Source organism: Xenopus laevis, chromosome 3S (genome assembly GCF_017654675.1).
Source record: "Xenopus laevis strain J_2021 chromosome 3S, Xenopus_laevis_v10.1, whole genome shotgun sequence".
Classification (NCBI taxonomy): Eukaryota; Metazoa; Chordata; class Amphibia; order Anura; family Pipidae; genus Xenopus; species Xenopus laevis.
In genome coordinates this window covers 63,095,245-63,118,495 of record NC_054376.1, presented here as the reverse complement: position 1 = coordinate 63,118,495, position 23,251 = coordinate 63,095,245, and the positions used below count along the sequence as shown (strand labels likewise).

The following is a 23,251-nucleotide window of genomic DNA, read 5'->3' as shown; positions in this document are numbered from 1 at the left end:
TACAGATTCAGCCAAATACTGAACCTAATCAGAATTCTCACGCTGGCAGAAATGGAACGGTAAACTTTTTTTCCACTGGATTTGATTTTGCCACATCCTGCTAAAAATGTCTTGGATTTGGAGAATTCCTGTTTATAACACTGAGCTTACAGGTGAAAGGGGGTGTTGAACCACTTGTTTTATGCCACACATTAGCAGTAGTAAATATTTTCAAGTATTTGAAAACCCAGGTAAAAAGTGCAACTATTTTTTCTGTGCAGCTGGCTAATCTTTGTGCAACACTAAATATATTGCTTGAGGGGCCATTTACTAAGCGGGTACAATACTATAATGTAATATTATTCTTTATATAGGAAAAAAAATATCATTGCTTTACAGATTGCGCATTTTTCATATCAATCCCTTTCCCAGCGCAGTTTACAGTTGCTATAGCATTCACACACAAACTGAACCAATACCCTATTGATGTGTGGACTTTAGGTATACATGATCATAACAGCTTAACTATAAATTCATACACATGTAAAACAAACACAATCCCTGAAATTAAAAGAATACAAAGAAATCCATGAAGTAGGTTTATTACATTAATGATTGATTGCAAATGTATTTTTAATGTGGAAATCTACTTAAAGCATGTCCACCAGGGGCGTAACTACAGAGGAAGCAGACCCTGCAGCTGCAGGGGGGCCCAGGAGATTTAGGGGCCCCATGAGGCCCTACTTAATGAGCATTTTCAATATATATTGGTAAAACAGGACAACCTCTGAATATTTTGGGGGCCCTAAAATAAATTTGCTGTGGGGCCCAGTAACATCTAGTTATGCCACTGATGTCCACCTTCCTCCATATGCTATGAAGCATGTTTATCATTTTCTATATGCTATGAAGCTGACTTTAGGGAAGATTAACTTAACCAAAAATGAGGACTACACCACAACAACCATTCATGCAAAGGTGTGCTAAAAGAGGTGCAGAAGTGACTGCATAAGTAGAAAGAGGTCAAAAACAATGTAGTAAAAGTAGGGATGCACCGAATCCAGGATTCGGTTCGGGATTCGGCCAGGATTTGGCCTTTTTCAGCAGGATTCAGATTCGGCCGAATCCTTCTGCCCAGCCGAACCGAATCCTAATTTGCATATGCAAATTAGGGGTGGGGAGGGAAATTGCATGACTTTTTGTCAGAAAACAAGGAAGTAAAAAATGTTTTTCCCCCTTCCCACCCCTAATTTGCATATGCAAATTAGGGTTCGGATTCAGTATTCGGCCGAATCTTTCACGAAGGATTCAGCGGTTCGGTCAAATCCAAAATAGTGGATTCGGTGCATCCCTAAGTAAAGGCAAAGGTTTCTAGAGCTTCTTACAAAAATACATTGCGAAGCGTCTTTAACCTGAATGACTGGAGTACTAGCTATTCTCTGAATTAAATGCTTTTAAAAATATTTGCCACAGTAGAGGTGGACTGTGTCCTTAAAGGGCAACTATCCAAAAATTTAATATAAGCTTTATCATACCGAAAAAGGAAACTTTTTTTAAACACAATCAATTCAAAATTTGGCATTGTATCTGAAATAATAAAGTTTATTTTCAGTATCCCTCTCTCAGCATTTGTTTCACTTCGTTCTCTCTTCATGCAGGAGTGGGATGTCAGATATTCATTGACAGATCTAATATCTTATAGGGGGGCTCAAGATGTATAAGATGTATTAGAGCTCACTCTATTAAAAATACCAGACATCACATGTCTCTACATGCAGGATTTGTGCAAAAGGCAGTTATTTTGTTTGTACTGGAATCAGTTATTTGAGTGAGCTCTAATACATCTGTTAGGAAATGAAGCCTCCCCCTATAAGATATATTGGATCTAACTGTCAATATCTGACACCCAACTGCTGCATGAAGACAGAATGAAGAGAAACAGATACTGAGAGAGGAATAGTGAAGATAAACATGATTATTTCAGAAACTGTGCAGAATTTTTAATTGATTGTATTTAGAAAGTTTCTTATTTCAGTATGAGTTTCAGTCAGTCTGAAATAAACCTCACTTTAGCAGTATTTTGCTTGGTCAAGTGTTCTCCTTTCTACAGTCATTGGCAATTTGATTGTATGTAGAAAGATTGGAATTTCAGTATGCTAAAGCTTGTATTAAATTTTCATTTTTCCCATAGTTCCCCTTTAATATATAACTACTTAAATGGTGACTAAAACCCCAGCAAGGTTTTGGCTGAAAATGATACACCCTATATATAGGGTAGTTATTGCGGGCTGAAAGTAGAAGAGCCATGTGGTTATGAGGTTCCAAAATTCGTTTTCCTTAGGGCTATGGCACACAGTGTTTTGGAGTGATTTGGTATCCTGAGTTTAGGAGGAGGCTCCAAATTGCTTAGGTACAGGAAAGAACCCTTAAGCTCCAGATATAAATATTTTCAATATGACATTTCTTTGCTATTAAAAGCAACATGGTCATTGTCCAAAGTGAAATCTTAACTCTAAAAGAAGAAATGTCAATATCCAAATTTTAAATGCTACAGAGGTCGTATTTCCAAGGTGTTCTAACCAAGCACAGGTGCCATAATCATCCTTACCTGACTCGGGTACCTGTGCTAAAACTGGGTGCTGCCTTGGCTGAATAACACATCTCTGTACCCCTGTTTGGCTTGAGTAGAAAATGTGCATATCCTAACCTCTACAAGTCACTGATTGTAATATAGACTAGAATAATAATTCCACAAGTATATTTTCATGTGTGATGGATATGCATTTCTAAGGTCGTATTTATTCTGCTGATCTGCAGAAGTTCGAGCAAGGATTTATCACTGACCCAGTGGTTATGAGTCTCAACCACACTGTAGGGGATGTATTTGAAGCTAAAAATCGACATGGCTTTTCTGGGATTCCAGTGACTGAAACAGGGAAGATGGGGAGCAAGCTGGTGGGCATTGTCACCTCACGGGATATCGACTTCTTGACAGAAAAGGACTACTCCACATGTTTGAGTGAGGTATTATGTTATTTTAAAAAATCCAGATTCCTGTAGTTTAAAATAGTACTCACTAGCGTAGAGTTAAACAACTCGAGGGGTTTTCTTCACATTTGCATGATCCTTGTCACCAAACCCAACACTCCATACCCTTACCTGCCCATGCACACCCTATTGCATTTTGTTGCTGAAGTTTGTTATGTGAGATTAAATGTAAAATATTCTCCCCTTTTGATATGAGCTTATTACTATCTGAAATTATATATAAATGCTTTGGTTTTTTTTATTTTTTTTTTTATTACATGGGCATACCTGATTCCACAGATTGAAAGTAAAGGAATCCTTCCTTCACCTTGTTCGTTTGTGAAGTGATTGATTCTGTGACTTGAAGTCCCTCCCTTTCTGGGACTTTAATCCTTCACTTCACAGTGGAAGAAGTTGAATGAGAGGTTGCATTATGCAGTCAGCATGAAGAATGTTGGGGTCAAGCTATAAGGAAGAACACAAAGTTAAAATACAGTGCAATATTTTTTTTTTAAGATGTGGAAACAACCTTTGCAAACGTGGCTTAATTACTGGACAACAAGGGGGTATATTTATCAAAGAGTGAAGCCAGAGATCACCACATTCTGCTAGCGTAAAATACCACTCTCTCCATTCATTTCTATGGGGGTTTTTAAAGGCGTTTTTATCAAATGGTGAACTTTCACTTTCACCCTTTGATAAATACGCCTTCAAAAATCCCTGTGGTGATCTTACTTCACTCTGATAAATATACCCCCAAGAATTTAAAGTGATAACACCTATAAAATTAACGCCCAAAGAGGAAAACTCCTCCAGTCAGTCAACCTACTTACCACGTTGAACTATAAATGAAGGCTCATCAAAAGCTTCCAACATGGATGAGAATACGCCAACACTTGATTACAATCCCATATTCGTTAAATACTGCAAAAGTAAATGCCAAAATATTGCAATATGTTTATTATAAGGATTAATTATCATACTACAGGCTCCTTACAGTCATTCAATTTGAGTTGTTGTGGAAAATGTGGGCTGTTAATCCACAGATGCACGAACAGCGTAGCATCTCTTCCATGCATGTGTGTGACGCTATGCATCCTTGCATATGCACATTGAGAAAATAAAGCTGTGAATGGTGCTGCAAACCTTTTTTGCAAGCATGCTATATGTAAGTAGAACTGCTGGTCACCACACAACTTGTAGAAAACCCATTGTGGGTGATTGTTTTGAGCTTCTGTCCGCAACGGGTGTTTGGGAATGGTCTGTTAGAGTAACATTGTGGAATCAGATATGTCTATGTAAAATAAATCTTGTCAAAAGAGGGTGATATTTTTTCTTTAAGAGAAGAGAACATGGGTGGTTAGGGACAGAAAAACAATCATTATGCTTTAAAAGACCAGGCAAAAGCTGTGTGCACAGTTATAAACACATTTATAGGTTCACGCAAAAGTAATATTTTTAACTCTCTGCTTTGCTAAATGCTATATATTAACTCATGCCATTAACAAAAATAGGGCACAAATAGCTTCAAAATGCAATTTTTTCTTCCTTGCCTCAGTCTAATCTTCTGGGAGCCCAGTGAAGCATGGACTGCTCATTTTGCCCCCTCAGACAAAGTCATCCAGTTCGAAAATTGTTTTGGGCATGGGCTACAACTTTGCTTTTATGTGGTCCTATCCCAATGGGCCTGCAAAGGTGGCAGCAGTTATTTTCCAGTTGTCCGTCCATGGGCCAAACATTCAGATTAGCTTGATTTAGTGGATTTTAATATAATGTTGTTAACTTTTTGTTAGACCATATAAATCTGCCAAATTGGATGAAGGTAAATTGCTTATTACAATTATATTTGTGAATTTACAATTGATATAGATCCCTTCACTTATACAGCTTCTGTGTCACAATTAGACCTGTATAAATGATATTAAGAAGGTAAAATTTTACTTCTAATTTTCATCCCCTTCACTACCCAATTGCCTCTGTGGCACACTGCTGATTGACTCAGAGGTGGCTAGTTTAACATTTCTTTATTAGGGTCATGGTGTTCTAGGACAAATGTTGTCGTGTATGGAAGAGAACAGTGTAATTTAAAAAGCCTCCTTGAATACATTCATCTAACTCATTTTGCATGGTATTTGCTTTTATCTTACAACATTTCCATTATTTATTCTCTAAATTAATTCTTCTAGTAGATAGAACCATTTAATAGATATATTAATATTGCTAAATCTTTATTTTATTTTTTTGTGCATTTTTTTATTATTCTTTTTAATGTATGACTTTTAATTGTGATGTATGCGTTTATGGAAAGTTCACATTCTCTGTTATTCATAACTCCATTGGCTCTAGGTTATGACCAAACGTGAAGAACTGGTTGTTGCTCCTGCAGGAGTCACACTTAAAGAAGCTAATGAGATCCTTCAGCGGAGTAAGAAAGGTATGAGCACAGAATGCTTTTGATTGGTTAAGTGCTACATTACTTTCTTTTTATGTTAAGTGCTAAGCTACTTACTGGAAATAACAGGCCTAAAGAAAAATACCTTCAATGTCATGTAAGTGTACTTTTAACTTCCTGGTAAGTGTAAAGGCATTAGGATCAAATCCATACCTTTTGTCGTTCTGATACACCAACTAATGAATTTAGAATGGTAGTCTTCCATGCTTGCCTAGGTTAGAATAGAAGAGATTTTGAGCAATTTCTTGCCCTCCTGCCCACTCAGATGGAAGGAATGGAGTGAGGAATCAAGCTCGTGCCTAAAACAGCACAACTTTTAGAAAGTTGTTCAGTATTAGTGGGTACACCTGAGGCATTTTGAACAGCAATGGTGAATGACCTGCTACTGACCAAGGATTGCTTACCCCTTGACTTGAACAGTACATTCATTGTCATTCATTATTATATCCTCAATAGCACAGTGGTGCATTTTTGTTAATCACTGAATCACATGATCATTACCTGTGGATCTTCACATTCAATTTAATGCTATGTGGTTAGAAGGTATTTCGAAGACTTTTGCTCAAAATGCCCCCACCTAATGTAGTTACATATCTCCAGTTCATTCAAAATTATGTTTTAGTGGTTGCCAGCAGTGTTTTCGCTTTCAGCAATTCTGATCATGGTCATAACTCTTCCCAGGAAAACTTCCAATTGTAAATGACAGTGATGAGCTGGTTGCCATTATTGCCAGGACTGATCTGAAGAAAAACAGAGACTACCCACTGGCGTCCAAGGACTGTAGGAAACAATTGCTATGTGGGGCAGCCATTGGAACAAGAGAAGATGACAAATACCGACTAGATTTACTCATGCAAGCTGGCGTGGATGTCGTTGTCCTTGTATGTATCTATAGTTCATAGTGCAGCATGAATTATTTTTTGGATGTGTTTATGGTCCTGAATGCTAACCTCTACTTTTCTAAAACTGGTGATGCAAGCAATACTGAATTTCTGGCATTCATTGTTCAAATGAGATTGTTGGTGAATTTGCTGTCTTTTAAGCTGGAAGGTGTTAATTTTCTATATAACTGTAAGTTTACCTGTTAATTCGTAAAATAATGTCAATCATTCAAGTGAAAGGGACAAGTTCAAGGTTTTAACAGGAACCTGTCACTATGTTTAAGTTTAACACTAACAAATTTCCTATAACTTTCCAGGAAAACTGGAAAAATCAATCAGGAAGTCAAAAATAGGAAGTCCGGAAGCTATTGCATCACAGCAAAGACTAATCCCAATTTCTTTTAATGTATATCAGTAGCATAAAGATGAAGGTTGACCGCTTGGCTCCATTAAAAAATAAAGATGTTTTAGTTACAAAGGTTTGTAAAAAAACAAAAAAAACAAATGTGCTTAATCAGTTATTTTCCTCTTTACTATAGAGGAGTCCGAGTTACAGGACCAACTCTGTACTTGAACAATGGTGTTGCACCAATTAAAATTCTGTATCATTTCTGAAATAATCAAATTTATGCTCACCATCTCTCTTTCGGGCATCTGTTTCTCTTCATTCTGTCTTCTTGCAGCAGTTGGGCGTCCGATATTAATTGACAGTTATATCCAATATATCTTATAGGGTGGGATTCCTTTCCTAGCAGATGGATTAGAGCTCGTTCAAATAACCGATTCCAGTACAAACAAAATAACTGCCTTTTGCACAAATCCTGCATGTAGAGACATGATTTCTGGTGATTTTAATAAAGTGAGCTCTAATACATCTTCTAGGCAAAAGCCCATCCCCCCCCATAACATATATTGGATCTAATTGTCATTGAATATCTGACACCCAATTCCTGCATGAAGACAGAATGAAGAGAAACAGATGCTGAGAGAGGAATAGTGAAGATAAACTTGATTATTTCAGAAACAGTACAGAATTTGTAATTGATTGTATTTAGAAAGTTTCTTATTTCAGTATGCTGAAGCTTATATAAAAATTTTATTTTTGTGATAGTTCCCCTTTAAAAAAGGATATCATTAAAGTAAAAAACCTTCAGAGAAAAGTGCCTAGGCTGAAAAAGACAAAGGAAGGTCTCCTCCATTGTGAGGAGAGGTTGGCTATGTTGGGGTTCTTTACAATGCAGAAGATGTGCTTAAAGGGCTGAGGAAATGCCAAGTTATTGAAATAAATATTTTGCAAAGTTGATCCAGGGACGGCTTGCTTGGGAGTCAGAAAGGAATTTTTGCCCAGTAACTTTGCTTTTGATACTCCACGTGAAGGTCAGATTCAAAGCAAACTGTTATGACCCATGTGCCCCTCTTTAAGTCACTAATTGGTTACTGCCTGGTAACCAATCTGTGGAAACCAAGAGAGCTGCAAAGCTGGAAGTAGTGTTCTGGCTATTATGTTAGACATCCAGTCACTCCAGCCATTATACGTTACATTTTTGGCTAACTAACTATATACAGACATTTTTTATTTTGCCTATTCTGTTTACCCAATTTTTATGATAAACAATTCCTTTAAAGTGTGGAGATACAGCTTTGGGAAAGATCCGTTATCCAGGAAAACCACAGGTCTTGAGCATTCTGCTTAACCAGTCCTATAGGCAGGTTTCACTTAGGCAGATAGTTTAAACTTAATGGAAATGTGTCAACCACATATACTTAGTGCAGATTACTATCAAATAATTCACAATACACACATGCAGTGTGGTGATCTTCCCCAGAATCCATTGAACCTAACAATATGTTTTGGACTATGGGAATACATTCTCAAACGCTTGCACTTATCTAGGATATGCTTGCAGTGTAAATTAATATTTTAGTATATGAGCTGCTGCAGAGTAGAGAAGTAAGAGCCTATGCTTAGCTGTTGCAATCTAGTGACTAAAGTCTGTTAAAATATACATATATCTCAAATGCATGCTGAACCTGCACATTCCAAAATAATACCTTCTTAGGTCAAAGTAACTACGGTAATGTTACATGTTCTTTACTCCTTTTATAAGTGTAATATATACAGGACCTCCAGGAAGGCACCAAATAACTACTTAGCCAAGTACAAATATACCAGGTTGATAGAAATTGATGGTACAATTGATAATAATTCTAGTGGGCAGTTCTATTTATATACTGTTGTATGAAATCATATTTTAGCATCTTTAGAATATGTACTGCATCTTTGTTGAGAGAAAATGCCATTCTTAGTAACGTTCCAATATTTTTTCATTGGTTTTATTGTTATTTATTATTTGTAGGAGCAGTTAACAGTGAAAGCAGTATCTCTGTTGATATTTTTTGCACTTCTAGTTCTGACAAGCATCTGGCAGTATCCAGCTGATTAACAGAACAGACATTGTTTAAAGCATCAGAACCAGAGAACATTTAATGTAAATTTAATACATTTTCAATATATACTTTATTAAATTAATAAAAAAAACTTGACTTCAACAAGCTTGAGGATTGGACTTGCTGTTCCAAGTGTGGCTAAAAACACAAATATATGAGTATTTCTTACAAAGATGGTTAAAAGCACCATATGTTAAATGTGCATGTTCCATCTTGTTAATTAATTAACCTTTCTAATTTTATTCTTGTTTTGTCAGGACTCTTCACAGGGGAATTCAGTCTATCAGATAAACATGATCCATTACATTAAACAAAAATACCCTGAGCTACAAGTAGTTGGAGGAAATGGTGAGCTACTTTTTAGTAGGTTTTCTTACCAGGTCTTGCTTGATTAGTATGCTTTAGCTTATGTCATTCTGTAAGCAAGGCATGATGCACAAGGACCCATTAACTTGTTCAGGCTGCTTTATGTAGGATACAGCAGAATATAAGAGGCTTAAAATTTTAAATTGCCAAAGATTGCACGTAGCAATTTATTTCAGTGTTTCAGCTATTATGTCCATTAGACAAAGTGATCGTTTAAATGTTATACCACTAGGAACAGGATCATTCTTTTTAATTTCCCTGTAAAAATTTGCAAATGAAACCATTACAGAAAACCTTGTAAAGTAAGTGCTAAAAAGTGCCTTGGGTGCTATCTGCTGTTTACCATCTCCAGTAAACTAAAGCCTGCAGTTTTTCTTTAAGGAGCAATTCAGCGTAAAAATAAAAACTGGTTAAATAGGCTCTGCAAAATAAAAAATATTTCTAATATAGTTAGTTAGCCAAAAATGTAATGTATAAAGGCTGTAGTGACTGGATGTGTAACATCATATCCAAAACACTATTTCCTGCTTTGCAGCTCTCTAAGTTAGTCAGCGACTTTAAGGGGGGCCACAGCATGCAGCTAAAATTCAAAAGCAAATGGTTATGACCCAAGTGCCCCTAACCAATCAGTGAACACCAAGAGAATTGCAAAGCAGGAAGTAGTATTTTGGCTATTATGTTGGACATCCAGTCACTCCAGCCTTTATACATTACATTTTTGGCTAACTATATTCAAAAGATTTTTTATTTTGCACAGCCTATCTATTTACTGTACCCAGTTTTTATTTTTATATTGAACAATTCCTTTCATCAGCTGGGCCAGTTATTTTCTCTAACTACAGGAGCATATATGATATCTAAACTCTGAGTTGTATCAGACATGTATTTGGCCATAGGCCCTTAAAAACTGGGAATTACCTAAGACTAAATGTACTAAATGTTACAGGAAAGGAAGAGTATTGGCTTTTACATTAAGTGATAATCAAGTGGCCAACAAGGTAGAAACTACCAGGATGTTTGTAGTTGATCTCCACAGACCTATACCTACTGTCTTGCCTTTACTTGCCCATCATGAAAGGATTCTTGAGCCATGGAATTTCGACAAAATCGTTCATCCTGGTCATTTTATGTCTCCAAAAAACATGATTTAATGTTACAAACATGTATATAGAACAATTGAATTTACTATTGTATATTCTTATTCCGTAGTGGTTACAGCAGCACAGGCTAAAAATGTAATTGATGCTGGTGTGGATGCTCTGCGTGTAGGGATGGGCTGTGGATCCATATGCATCACACAAGAAGGTGAGCTTTAATGGTATACTGCTGATACATTATGAATATTAGGAGATGGCTAGATTATTAAAAATTGTTTCCAGAAGCTGGAGAACGACTGGAAATTGCAGGGGTGCCTCCATCATATTCCTGCAGCAGAAAAACATGGGGGAGGCAGATAAAATGTGATCTACATTTGTCTGGTGCTCATGAGATAATCTCGTTTACCTGCTCTTCACTTGTAGTTAGAGCTGCTGCTAAAGTGCATACCTTCAATAGTTGTAAGTTGTTAGACGAACTGAAAAAGTGCTGGTACTTCAAGCACTTTTAAGTGTCACCATAAATCTTTACAACGCATGGCACTTCAAGGACCAGTAACAAATGTGAATCTATATACCGGTTCTTTTTATCCAGTACATGTATATTTTCAAACAGGTGTATTGTGTGTTTACTACCGGTTCTGCTGCCTGATGGCATCTTTTATCTGAAAAAAAAAAAAATCTCCGACCATTTAGTTTAAACCTTTTGTGTTCAATACCTTTAATGACATGAGACAGTCACACACCGTTAAAGCAGAGGTAACTTGAAATTAACAACAGCAACCATGCTGGATATTTGTTAGCGAACATTAAAGGTAATGACTGAAATCCGTTTACTGCATCCCTACTCAACCATGGAGATAATCTCCTAGGCTGTTCAAAAAGTTATTAATCTTTCCTAAACTGCATATGTTCTGTATCAATTTGATTTGTATGGTTTAAAGTAAAAATAAAATAAAATATTTCATACAATATAAAAAGTTATTAATTTTAACTTATTGTATCCTGATTCACTTCCATGACCGTGCCGTACCAAATATGGGGCTCAACTTTGGTGGGGTCTTCAATTTATCCAGGTTGTTTTTAGTATTAATGATTGCAAAGTATGTTTGGGAATTGCACTTCATCACACACATATAAAATATAAAAGCTGCATCAAGCATATTCCTTAAAAGAATGCTTAGGTAAAACCTGTTTGTAGATTTCCTGCATGCTGCATATTTGCCGCATATGTAACTTTTGTTATTTACTCTCAGTAATGGCTTGTGGTAGGCCTCAAGGAACAGCCGTATACAAGGTAGCAGAGTATGCTCGACGGTTTGGCGTTCCAGTCATAGCTGATGGAGGTATCCAGACAGTGGGACATGTGGTGAAAGCTTTAGCTCTTGGTGCATCTACAGGTAATTAACAAAAAGATACAACTTCCTAATCAAAGCACACAACTTATGCTACAATGGCTATAAGAAAATAAGTACAGTACCATTAGAAAGAGCAGTGCAGGTATCTGGTTTTGCAAGTCAGACCTACCATGACTGAAAGGCGCAATTTTGTTAGCCAATTGAATATAAGCTCCTTTTTGGCCAGTTTATTTCACAATCCCATGACTGTAGGTATCATTCTACATACCCTTGTCTTAGGCAGTGACACAGTTTAGAAAGTATTGCTAATAACTTAAAGGGGTGGTCCACCTTTATGTTAAAGGAAAACTGTACCCCCAAAAATGAACACTTAATATGATGTAAACTATCTGTTGCATAAGTGGCATATTAAAGAATCTTAACAAACTGGTATATATATTTAAGTAAATATTGCCCTTTTACATCTCTTGCCTTGAGCCACCATTTTGTGATGGTCTGTGTGCTGTCATCCTGCCACCTGACCAGAAATACTACAACTGTAACAGGAAGAAGTGTTGAAGCAAAAGACAGAACTCTGTCTGTTAATTGGCTCATGTGACCTAACAAGTATGATTTGTTGGTATGTTTTTGTGCACAGTGAATCGTACGATCCCAGGGGGCGGCCCTTATTTTTTAAAATGCAATTTTAAGGTAAATTGTAAGGTAAATTCCAGGTAAACTTTAGTAATTAAATTGTAGAATTTAAATGGCTTCATATTCTTAAGCACTTGCCTGAAAACAGAAATTTTGTGTTCAGTGGGAAGCACCCAATTAATGTGTTTTTTTTACAAATATTACATTTCAATTTCATCTTAATTTCTTTAATATTTATTTTTAGTAATGATGGGCTCCTTATTGGCGGCCACTACAGAGGCTCCAGGTGAATATTTCTTCTCTGATGGTGTGAGACTCAAAAAGTATAGAGGCATGGGCTCACTGGATGCCATGGAAAAGAACACAAGCAGCCAGAAAAGATACTTCAGGTCTTTACACAACTGTGCCATTTTTCAGTTTATTAAGACAAATAAGTGAAATTACTCATGTCTGAAAGGTTTTCATGGTTCTGTGTTTTTGCAGTGAAGGCGATAAAGTAAAAGTGGCCCAAGGAGTTTCTGGTTCTATTCAAGATAAAGGATCTATACATAAATTTGTACCTTACCTTATCACAGGTATTCAGCATGGCTGCCAAGACATAGGGGCTAAGAGCCTTTCCGTTCTTCGGTAAGTTCTTTACTGTATAAAAACATTAATCTTAATATTATGGTATAGAAGCAGTAACTGAATATTTGACAGAAAAGGAAAACAAAAGTATATGATATTAAACAGGCAGTTCACCTTCCAAAAATATTTTTTATTTCCATTGCTTTTTAATAGTTCACCAGAAATATTCACTTTTATGAACATTAAAGTTTATACTTCTTACAAAGCAGTTGAAGTGTTGCACAAAAATATAACTTACAAAGCAGTTGAAGTGTTGAGCTGAGAGCAAGCATTGCTAGGTGCTCAGATCAGTGGGCTGAGAAGAGGTGTTATTTTTGCCTTTACCTGTCCATCATCTAGCAGTTAAGTTTTCAAAAAGTTTGAGATTAATGGACACATCTCTGAGACAACACTTCTATTTCCCCTTGTTTACCAATATGTTATTCCAACCAACCTGGGAGAAAAGATTGGTTTAAAGTGGCCATACATATACCAACTTTGGTGTCCATTTGTAATCACTTAGAAGCGTTGAAAAGTATCATTTGCTGGAATACCATGTTGTCCAGTGCATAATGCATATGGAAATATGAAGGGCAAATGAAGTGGAGTTGCTCATGTTTTAAATCTGAACATTAGAAAGAGTGTAGCCCCAATTTGCTCTCTTTTCATTGAGCCTATAGGCCAACTTACCTTATGAAATTTTTCCATGTATGGCTGCCTTTATACTAAACATCCTCCCAAAGCACAATACACCGATCTGAGTATCTAGCACTGCTTGCTCACACTTAGCTCTGCATTACCTATGACATTTTATAAAAAAAATCTGACTACTAATATCTGAGCCATTGATACATAGAGATACATTTTAACATACCAGCTCCTGGTTTGCAGCAACAACTGCTCTTTGCATTTATTTACTTTTAGCACTTGATCTCTAACAATGCTTTTTAAAAGTGATACTGGCACTATTCAAACAGGTGTTCTGCTCCAATCCCTGTTTACTGATTCCTAACACTGCTTCTGCTCCAGCAATGGGAGTGGGGCCATAAACCAGTTGGTAGGGGCACTGTATATACCAGTGCATCAACAGCATATTGAGATTAACCCTGCTGCAGCAGCTACATTCTTGTAGCTAGTCTAAGAAAGTGTTAGTATCACTTTAAGCCTCTGATACAAGCAGGTTCTGCAAAGCCACTGGGAGATACAAGTAAAAAGTATTAATAATAATCATGAGAAAAAGTAATAAACATAGAATAGCTTTAAAAGGGTTAGATGGGTGGTTAGATATACTGGTATTTGAATGCATAACCTATTTGTACTTTGGATGTTTGTGTAAAATTTAATTTGTGACTGGTTTTATTTTTTCCAGTGACCTGGTCACCACATTATTTAAAATTCCCTTGTAAAACACATTATGCAATATATAAAGTTTTTTTTAATGGAAGAAACTGACAACTGTCATCACCTTTTTAATATTCAAGCTTTTTGTTTTGATCACATACCAATAAACAACTGATTATAAAGCAATTGGTGCACATACAGCTGTGACTAGCTTGGCTATTGGAGAGGTTCCATTGCAAGTCTATATATTCATAAGTAAAAACTATATTAAACTTTGTGTCCAACATATTCTCAGTTAGTGATATTCCCGTTCTAAGGAATTGTAAACGATTATTTTTTTTTTTTTTTTACAGCTCCATGATGTATTCAGGGGAACTCAAGTTAGAAAAGAGGACCATGTCTGCTCAAGTAGAAGGAGGAGTCCACGGTCTTCATTCGTAAGTTCAATTCTTCTTTACAGACTTAGATGTGTCTTGTGCCTTTTGCATATTGTAATTTAGTCTCTAATCTCTTGCTGCTAATGCTATCCAAGAAAGTCCCCTGCAAGAGCAGAAAAGAAATAGGGAAAGGTTCTCAAAGTACACACTATTTAATGTCTCAATGTTGACCTACTTGTGCTTCTAGTTGTAATTTAAGAGTAAAGTTTCATCATAGATTTATATAAGAAAAGTTAACACCAGTGCTCTACATTTTATGGGACCAGTACTTATCATATGAAACTCTCATAATTGATATGGGACAATATAGAGATCTCGCCCCACAGCACTGAAAAGCAAAGAACTGTTCTAACAGCCAAACTGGTAACTGCTCTCCAGGCCAGGGTAGTAGTGACCAAGGCTAGGTAGAGAACAGAATCCAAGTCGGGGGGAGCAAAGGGCTGTTATGGGGAATCTGTATACACAGACTTTTCTGTCTGCTGGGACAGAACTTTGCAAAGTGTCTGGTTGGCTCAAACAGAAGACCAGTTATTTTGAGGAGGCTTTTATTCTTTCCTACTCTTGTTTAAAAACACTTTATTAAATGCTAATTTAATATCTAAACATTACACGTTTCAGTAAAAAATAAATTGCAAGCCTAATTTGGTGGGTAATCACTTACAGTATATTGGACACACCAGGAATAATGATTTCCCACTGTGCTTGCGCACCCCCTTCTACCTGTAACTAGACTTTCTGGATTCATGTATTATAAGATAGGAAATATTTGATATTTTGAAGATTAAATCAATATTTTAGTTGAAATATTTGACTTCATATAAATGTTTTAGAAACTGTACATGTAAAGCTTCAACAGTTTCTCTAAATATTCACTGCCCTGAAATAGTGATACTGATTGACGTTTACATTGTGCATCACAGCAGCTTAATTGCTCACATAAATACACTATTCTCCATGGGAGGCTTATGCTGGGAGAAACAACTGGGAATGGTAAAATTAATGGGCTATATAATAACAAGTGAAAAATGTTATACTTCTAGTGACACGTCATTACTGGAAAGTGTGTTAATGATTATACTTATTTTCCGGTTTAAATGCTATCCTACTCATCTTCTTCTTTGCCAATCACACCATTGCCTAGTTAGTAGACTAACTGCTCAATGGCAAACCATAAAGTATACAAAATAAAAGACCATTATCAAATTAACCATGTCTATATCATAGTACATTTAGGGTGAACTGCCTCTTTATATCTATTGTGGGATTCCTTTGTTGTATTTGATTCGGGGAGATTGGCTTTTTACATTTGGGTAGTGCATGAAATTTCATGCTGCAAAATGACAATATTTAAGAACTATGTGCTCCAACTCCAGGGTCTGCAGCCTATAGCTTTCCACATAATCTTGAATTCCCTCACACTCGAGAAATGTAAAGTCAAGAGCTTTAAAAACATATTGCACCACCTCTTCCTAGAAGTGTGGGAATAGAGGTTAAACCCATGAATGCAAGAGCCCACCTCTTGACTACACAAAAAGGAGAAATTGGCTAAAGCAGAAACGCTAAGAATTGGCATTGATGTATTTCTAAGAATCCTGGATCACAGTTATTTCAGATCATAAGTCCCCTACCTGTTGTATTTGTAGTACCAAAATTAGTTTTACATGTGCCTTGTAGTTGTGGTCTGCTACCCAAAGTATAAAAAACAGACCATTGTTATCAGCATTTAAAGGGGAACCTTATCAAGAAGCAGGTTAGAAATGCTGCACATTGTAGCTGTCATTTACAAAGTTCTACTAAAGTTGTGTACTGTGCCAAGATGGTCACAGTTGTTGCTCCGAAAAAATGGCTTTCAGTACTTGCATTGTTGCACTTGACATATCTGGTTTAGTCCCACTTTTTCTTGCAATTAGTGCACAATGCACCTACTGACAGCAGCCTCAGTGCTATAGTGCACCTATATCTATCCAGACATTATTTTACCCCAAGTGCTGGAAATTACTACATCTGAACACCATGGATTTTTTTCTGACCCTTAAATGAAGAGCAGCGGAGCTCCTGTCACCATCTTGCAGATCTTCATGTAGTCTACAGGTCTCGTAGCCGATTTGCGCATGCGCAGTTGAAGCCAATTCTTGACTTTGCCCAACTGCGCATCCATCGCCAGGCTTCATGATGGCGAAGAGACCCAGAGGACTATATGAAAATCCGGAAGATGGAAACCAGGAGCTCCACTGCGCTTCTCTGCATTTAAGGGTCAGAGTATTTAAAAACATGTTGTAGGAAGAGGGAAGGGGAGCAATGCCTGGAAGCTTAGGGGAGCTTATGGTGGGCAGAATGAAATAATCAGCCTGTAGCATCAGCTATAAGTTATGGTGGGCAGAATGAAATAATCAGCCTGTAGCATCAGCTTCTATGACAGGTGAACCTTATTTTCTGCCAAGTTATTTTTTAAAACCCCTAAGCCAAGCTTCACAGCAACTGTCACTGACCGTTAAAAGGCCTAGCAAAATCGAAGGCAAACTCATGTGGACAAAATTTAAGGACTGGATCATTACTGCTATAGTATATAAAATACATAATTTCTAGCCATATTTTTTTTTTTATCAGTTCTCCTTTAATTGTATCTGTTGATGATGGAAATATTTAGTCCTAATTCTCACTACTTTGAATTTAGATGAGCAGCTGCATTTATCCAAATTTTTGAGGCTAAAGGAAACGAGGTGTGACCACATAATGCAGCTACAAATAACTAAATATGTATGTGGATTTCTTTAACAATTTGATTTCACAACATTGCATATTCTGTATTATGAGCAAGGCCTTAATTATATATAAATATTTATCTAAAACTTGGTGACTTTCTTCTTTTCTTTTTCTTTTGCTCATGCATTCACCCTAGCTTTACATTTCTGCAATGTAAGTAACCTATAGTGTTTTATCTTTGTTTTGTTCTGGGAATGGCTCTGATGAATGAAATAATAGTGCAGAATAGTGCAGTAAAACGCTGATTATACAATTTGAAATTTGAAAAGTTTTTAAAAAAAAGGTTTTAATAGTTTTTAACTCACACTAATTATTTTACTAGTTTTAGCTTAATAAATGAGGCAATATTAGCAATTGGAGTGAATATATCACCTAAAGGAAAAGTAAAGCCCGGCCATTTTTTTTATTTTTAGTTCAATCAGACACTTCACCTAAGATAATAAGACATATTTCTGTTACAGATCCCTATATTATGCAAAATAGCATTTCTTGTATTTAGACCCTTATATATTGTTACAGAATTGGGATTATACAACCATGTATGCAGATTTAGAAAGCCCAGGTTATCCTAAAAGGTTATCTCCCAAAAATTGCAATTTGACGTCTGACTGACAGGTGTAGTAAGAGCTAAAGACAAATTCAGAAAAAATGTCTTTAAAATTTCGTGCAAAAGACAACATCTGAAAACTGTCTGTTTAAAGGACAAATTCACAAAAGTGGAGATAGAGGTTTGTGAATTTGGTGCGAATTCCGACACTTTTATCTCCCCCCCTTGTTTTATTAGGTTTCCTGGCGCTAACTTTGCAGCTTTTGAACTTTCTTAGTTCTTACCCCCTAATATGTTTCAGAAACAAATAGGGAGCTATTTGGCAATGCGGCCAGTTTTGACTACAGCATTTGTGCTATGAGACTCTTAAAAAAACTAATTTTAACAGATTAAGATGGGACTTCATTGGATCCGCAACTGGCCTTGGCCATCTGCATACAATATTCAACTATTCAGTTTGCAAGTCACTCAAGTCATACCAGTCAGTTACCCAGAAATCTGCTTGTATGGCTACTCTGGTAGAGGATTCCCTCAGTTGGTATAAACTTAATTATGTTGCCTATCTGGGCAAATTGAATGAACTGTAGTGCCGAATATTTGCTTGTGTCTAGACATGTGCCCCCAGATGCAGTAGTGCAGCAAGAATGGAGCAGTTTCCACCTCAGTTTAGATTTACAAAATATAATGTGTGCCTCATCTGGTCTCTCTTTTGATTTGAAGAGCCGTTATTAATAGGATGAAGTTGGTAAATTCTACAAGGCTCATACATTCCATGTGTCATAAGCTTTAAAGTGGCTTTGCACTGGCCAATATTCTTGACCAACAGGCCTGTGGGCTAAAGTCTGAGTGGGCATACATGCTATGGCCATCTTTTGCTTTGATTAATTGGGCAGGAGATGAATAGGAGCTGGGGATTATGTTCTGAATGGATACATGATCACCAAACAGTCTGATATCTTAACGCAGTGGGCAGCTCACCCGACACACATGCCAAAACTTGGTTACAGTCGATTGTATCAGTATGTGTGTGGTTCCTTTAGAGACTTGTGTCTTTCTACTAGCATAAAGGTAAACCTATTTTGTTAATAGAAACGTTATGCCAATGTATTATTATTTTATGTGCAGGATTCTGCATGCATCTTTCCCATCTGATTTTCAGCTGTTGAGCTCTGGATAACTGTGATTAAATGTTAAGATGCATATTATTGTATAGATTCCTCTATTTGGCCCAAATTTTCCTGAACAAGTGAATCATAGACTTGTAAATTCTGTACATTGTTGTTTGCAAGCCTGGGGTGCTCCACCTACTGTATCCCATGGGGGAGATGAACCATTTTCCAGAATATGCTCATCTGCCACCTTGATCAGAGTAGCCTTGAAGCTAAAGCTAAAGCTTAACTAAAGAAGTAGGTAGAAATTTTGTACATTATATTTTGAGCTTCTGTACCAGTCCAAGGCAACCACCCTTTAGCAGGGAAGATCTGTGTCTCCAACGATGCCCCAGTAGCTTCTTTCTGCTGATTCACCGCACATGATCCGTACTGAGCTTGGGGACCGACTCACAATATAAAGTTTGTGCTTTGCTATTTTTATTACTGCTTCCTTGGCTATAGAAAGAATGAAGTTGGCCTCCTCTAGCCAAGACTTCATTTCCTACAGTGCCTTTCTGCATGGCATGGTTTTTCTTTTTTTACACGTTAGTCACAAAGAAAGCAAGGCATTGTGGGAACAGTGGCCTTGGTATAAGGAGAGATGATTATTGTTGCTTTGGTATCAGCAGTAAGAACCAGCAGTAAATAGTAAGACACCCCTTAACAACAAATACACATGTTCTTACATTCAGTGGCACACTTAGGGAAGTTATCCCACCCAAATAATTGTGTGTTGCTTTTATGGTGGCGGCAGATTGGGAGATTAGTTGACTCTGATAAATCTTTACTACTGTTGGTGACTAATCTCCCGAAATGCCTTCCCACTGGCAAGAATGTGAATCGCTGGTGAGATGGCATAAGCATCGCTTTGGTTTTCTGAAGTTGCATAACAAGGAAACTTCAGGCAACTTCAGAAAACCGAAGCAACATGTATGCCATCCCGCCAGCGATTCACATTCACCCACAGTAGTATAGACTCCCTTAAGGTGTACTGGGGGCGGGGTTATGGGGATGTAATGTCACGGCTAGTAATGTCAAGGCTAGTTTTCTATATTGTTTTTATATTTGCTGTTTTAAATTTCATTTAAAAAACAAAGGCATTCTTAGCTTTATCACTGCCATGCATTTGTGTGTGTATGTATGTGTATGTATGTGTATATATATATATATATATATATATATATATATATATATATATATATATATATATATATATATATATATATATATATAATTGTTTTTTGGTTTTTTTCACTATTTTTGGTAGAAATTATATTTCTACATGGCAAATACTAGTAAGTGTAGTAGAGTAATAGAAACCAACAGACCCTACATTCATCACATGCATGCTGCTGATTCTGTGTAACTGAATCATTAATTGAGGCTTGTTTCAAATAATAGCAATGTGGAGTTAAATTAGTGAATTAGTGAGGTCATTCATTCTGTGAAAAAACAGGTGTGAATTACAGCCCTTATTTAAGGAAGGAAGGCAACAAATGTTGTGCATGCTGGTTATAGTGCATTTCTCTCTGAAAATCTGAGTGAAATGGCTCGTTCCAGACATTGTTCAGAAGAACAGAGTAATTTGATTAAAAAGTTGATTGATGATGGGAAAACATGCAAAGAAGTGCAGAAATTGATAGGCTGCTCAGCTAAAATGATCATCATCTCCAGAAAGATCAAAGAAGAGCTAAAGTTATCTGTTAGTATTGTTACAATTAGAAGAAGCCTATGTGTAGCCAAGCTATTGGCAAGAAGTTGTTGGACTCCATGTAACACAGATGTGCAGCAGTTCTCAGAAATTACTGCTTATACAACTCAATATTAGTTCAGTGATTCAAAGGAAAGCAAAATCTTGAAACGTTTCAGTTTATACAGTGAATGTTTGAGTTTGTAAAGAAGAATGGAGACACTGCTATGTTTTGGAACAGCCTAATATTCCCTTTTCTTCACTTTCTGTAAAGAAAAATGTAATACATTTTTCTTCATGTTTTGATTTAGAATAGAATGTGCAGTGTTCCCAATGTATTTGTGTGTGTGTGTATGGAAATAAAAGCTATTATAAGGATTTTGAGCTTTATTCACTTTTTTTAAACAAAACACATTCTAAACACAACTGTATCTCATAGTTTCATGCCAAGAAAATAATTATTTTACACAATAACATTGTAAAATGTGTAAAACCAAATAAAAGCAGGAACATTAATACAAGCTTTTTCATTAAAGTGTGTAAGTTGTAGAAGTAGGGGATTGTTAGCGGTATTTTTAGTGGGTTTTGTTTTTTCCTTTACCAGCTAACGCAAGAGTATTTAAGTGGGAACATTGTTCCCATTGTCTGATATATTCATTTTATTCTTTCATCATAAATTACATTTACATATGTTTTTTTGTTCTCTTCTAATTAATTCTTTGAGCAATAACACTTAACTGATATGAGAATAAAATGGCTTTACTGCAGATCAGGTTCTTGTAGCTATCAGGCTTACACGGCCCTTTATCAAGCTGCCATTGTCTTATAGTTTGTTGCATGTTGCCACCATATAAAGATACAGAGATTAAAAATATTTCCTTAAGGATTCTATAATAAAATATAGACTCTCTAATTCGACCTTTCCTACATAAAAATAGGGCTTAAATTCTATTCATAATTAAGGCCTAAAAGACTAAATGTTTTTAGAATTGTAATCCAGCAGGCCTTCTTATATACCAGTTTTTATAAGATCTCCCCCACCATTTGATGCTGCACCAGACAAATCCACTTTCACACTTATTATTATGGGAGTAACAACATACATTTAAAGACTCAAATTAGATTTATTTAATGTTACCCTTTATATAAATAGAATACATTTTCTTGATTGTTTTTTGGTAAAATGTATATAATATAACATGTTTATAATGTATATAATTTCCATATCTGTTATTTTTTCTGCAGATACGAGAAGCGTCTGTACTGAGACTAGTAGGCGTAACCACCGACAGTCAACTCCCAACATTCCCAGCCTGGTGCAATCCAAACCTTCTAAGCATTGAATAACCCACTTATGTACTTAGCATTTGCTCCCCTTCTCCCTGTCCTGAATAATGCAGGAAATCCAGCTCGGCAATGTTTACTGACTCACCACATGGCATGTATTTGCACTACAGAAAGCTTTCCATGGAGTGTGTGAAAGACTTCAAGGGTTGAGAACAGTGTTACTACTAGCATCCAAACAATGTTATTTGTAATTGTGATGAACAAGCTTGATTAAATATATTTATTGAATCTTCAACAGAGCTTTTTGTTGACCTTGGTTATGCCTACAGCCTGTTGCTGGGTAAGCCCGTTTGCAGGCACATGGCTTGGCTACACACTGTTGTAGGTTATACCAACACACAAAGGGTTACATGATAGATTGCAATAATGTCTCTTCATTCTCTCAATCCATGACCTTTAAAATGTATAAAGAAGGGTAGTAAACAACCTTTTTGATAAATGTGCTTTTTGTACATAGTTCGTTACATTCACGCAGCATAAACCAATCAAATTTAAAGGATTTCTCTCAAATGCTCCAATGAACTGAATATCGACCAAGCTGTGCAGCAATACACCAAATGAACCATTGTTACTGTGCCATTAGACCTGTGTTTATTTCTCTTAGTTGAAGATTGTTCCTTTTATATGTATTTTTCCTGCAGCATCATCATCATGATGCCTTCACAATGTCTGAAGAACTTACTGTAGTATCTTTCTCCAAGCCACAAGCCCACCTTTTAGAAAAATGGTGTCAACTACAGTTATCAGTAGCTTTGGACCTTGCTCCTCAGTGTGCTGGCAGTTAGGTGACTATAGCTGCTGTTCTATTAAGTGAGAACTAGTCCATTTACACAGTAAGCGACACAGGTAGTTATTTTATTCATTGATATAGGTGTGTGCTCATTTATGCTTGTTTGCAAATTCCGCTTCTGCTTGGGCACACCAAAGCTGAGCCTAAATGTAAGATATCTCATGTTTACAAAGGTTTGCTGCTGCCTGTACTGGAAAATTTCAGTTTTTTTCTCATTCGGCTAAAGGTATCGTAATTTCTCGTGTATGAGCCTCTCAAACACCTGTCACAAATCTCATTCATTGAAAGTGGTCAGTTTGGATCTTGTACAGAGGTTAATAAAGTTTTGATGTTTACCCAAA

At 36.5% G+C, this 23,251-nt stretch overlaps 1 protein-coding gene across 19 annotated transcripts in view; it reads left to right on the top strand.

The window, feature by feature from the left end:
- The window catches only part of LOC108713018 (inosine-5'-monophosphate dehydrogenase 1), a 65,400-nt gene extending 42,149 nt beyond the window's left edge, over positions 1-23,251 (top strand). For 15 of the 19 annotated variants that reach the window (XM_041588418.1, XM_041588416.1, XM_041588420.1 and 12 more), the window contains 11 exons: positions 2,797-3,003; positions 5,353-5,440; positions 6,140-6,339; positions 9,045-9,135; positions 10,363-10,458; positions 11,504-11,647; positions 12,483-12,627; positions 12,722-12,865; positions 14,539-14,622; positions 17,522-17,538; positions 22,019-23,251. In XM_041588418.1, the coding sequence (XP_041444352.1) occupies positions 2,797-3,003; positions 5,353-5,440; positions 6,140-6,339; positions 9,045-9,135; positions 10,363-10,458; positions 11,504-11,647; positions 12,483-12,627; positions 12,722-12,865; positions 14,539-14,622; positions 17,522-17,538; positions 22,019-22,116 (1,314 nt within the window). In that variant the 3' untranslated portion in view covers positions 22,117-23,251. The remainder of the gene's footprint in view (positions 1-2,796; positions 3,004-5,352; positions 5,441-6,139; positions 6,340-9,044; positions 9,136-10,362; positions 10,459-11,503; positions 11,648-12,482; positions 12,628-12,721; positions 12,866-14,538; positions 14,623-17,521; positions 17,539-22,018) is intronic. The other 4 variants (XM_041588431.1, XM_041588421.1, XM_041588419.1 and 1 more) reach the window with 2 other exon arrangements.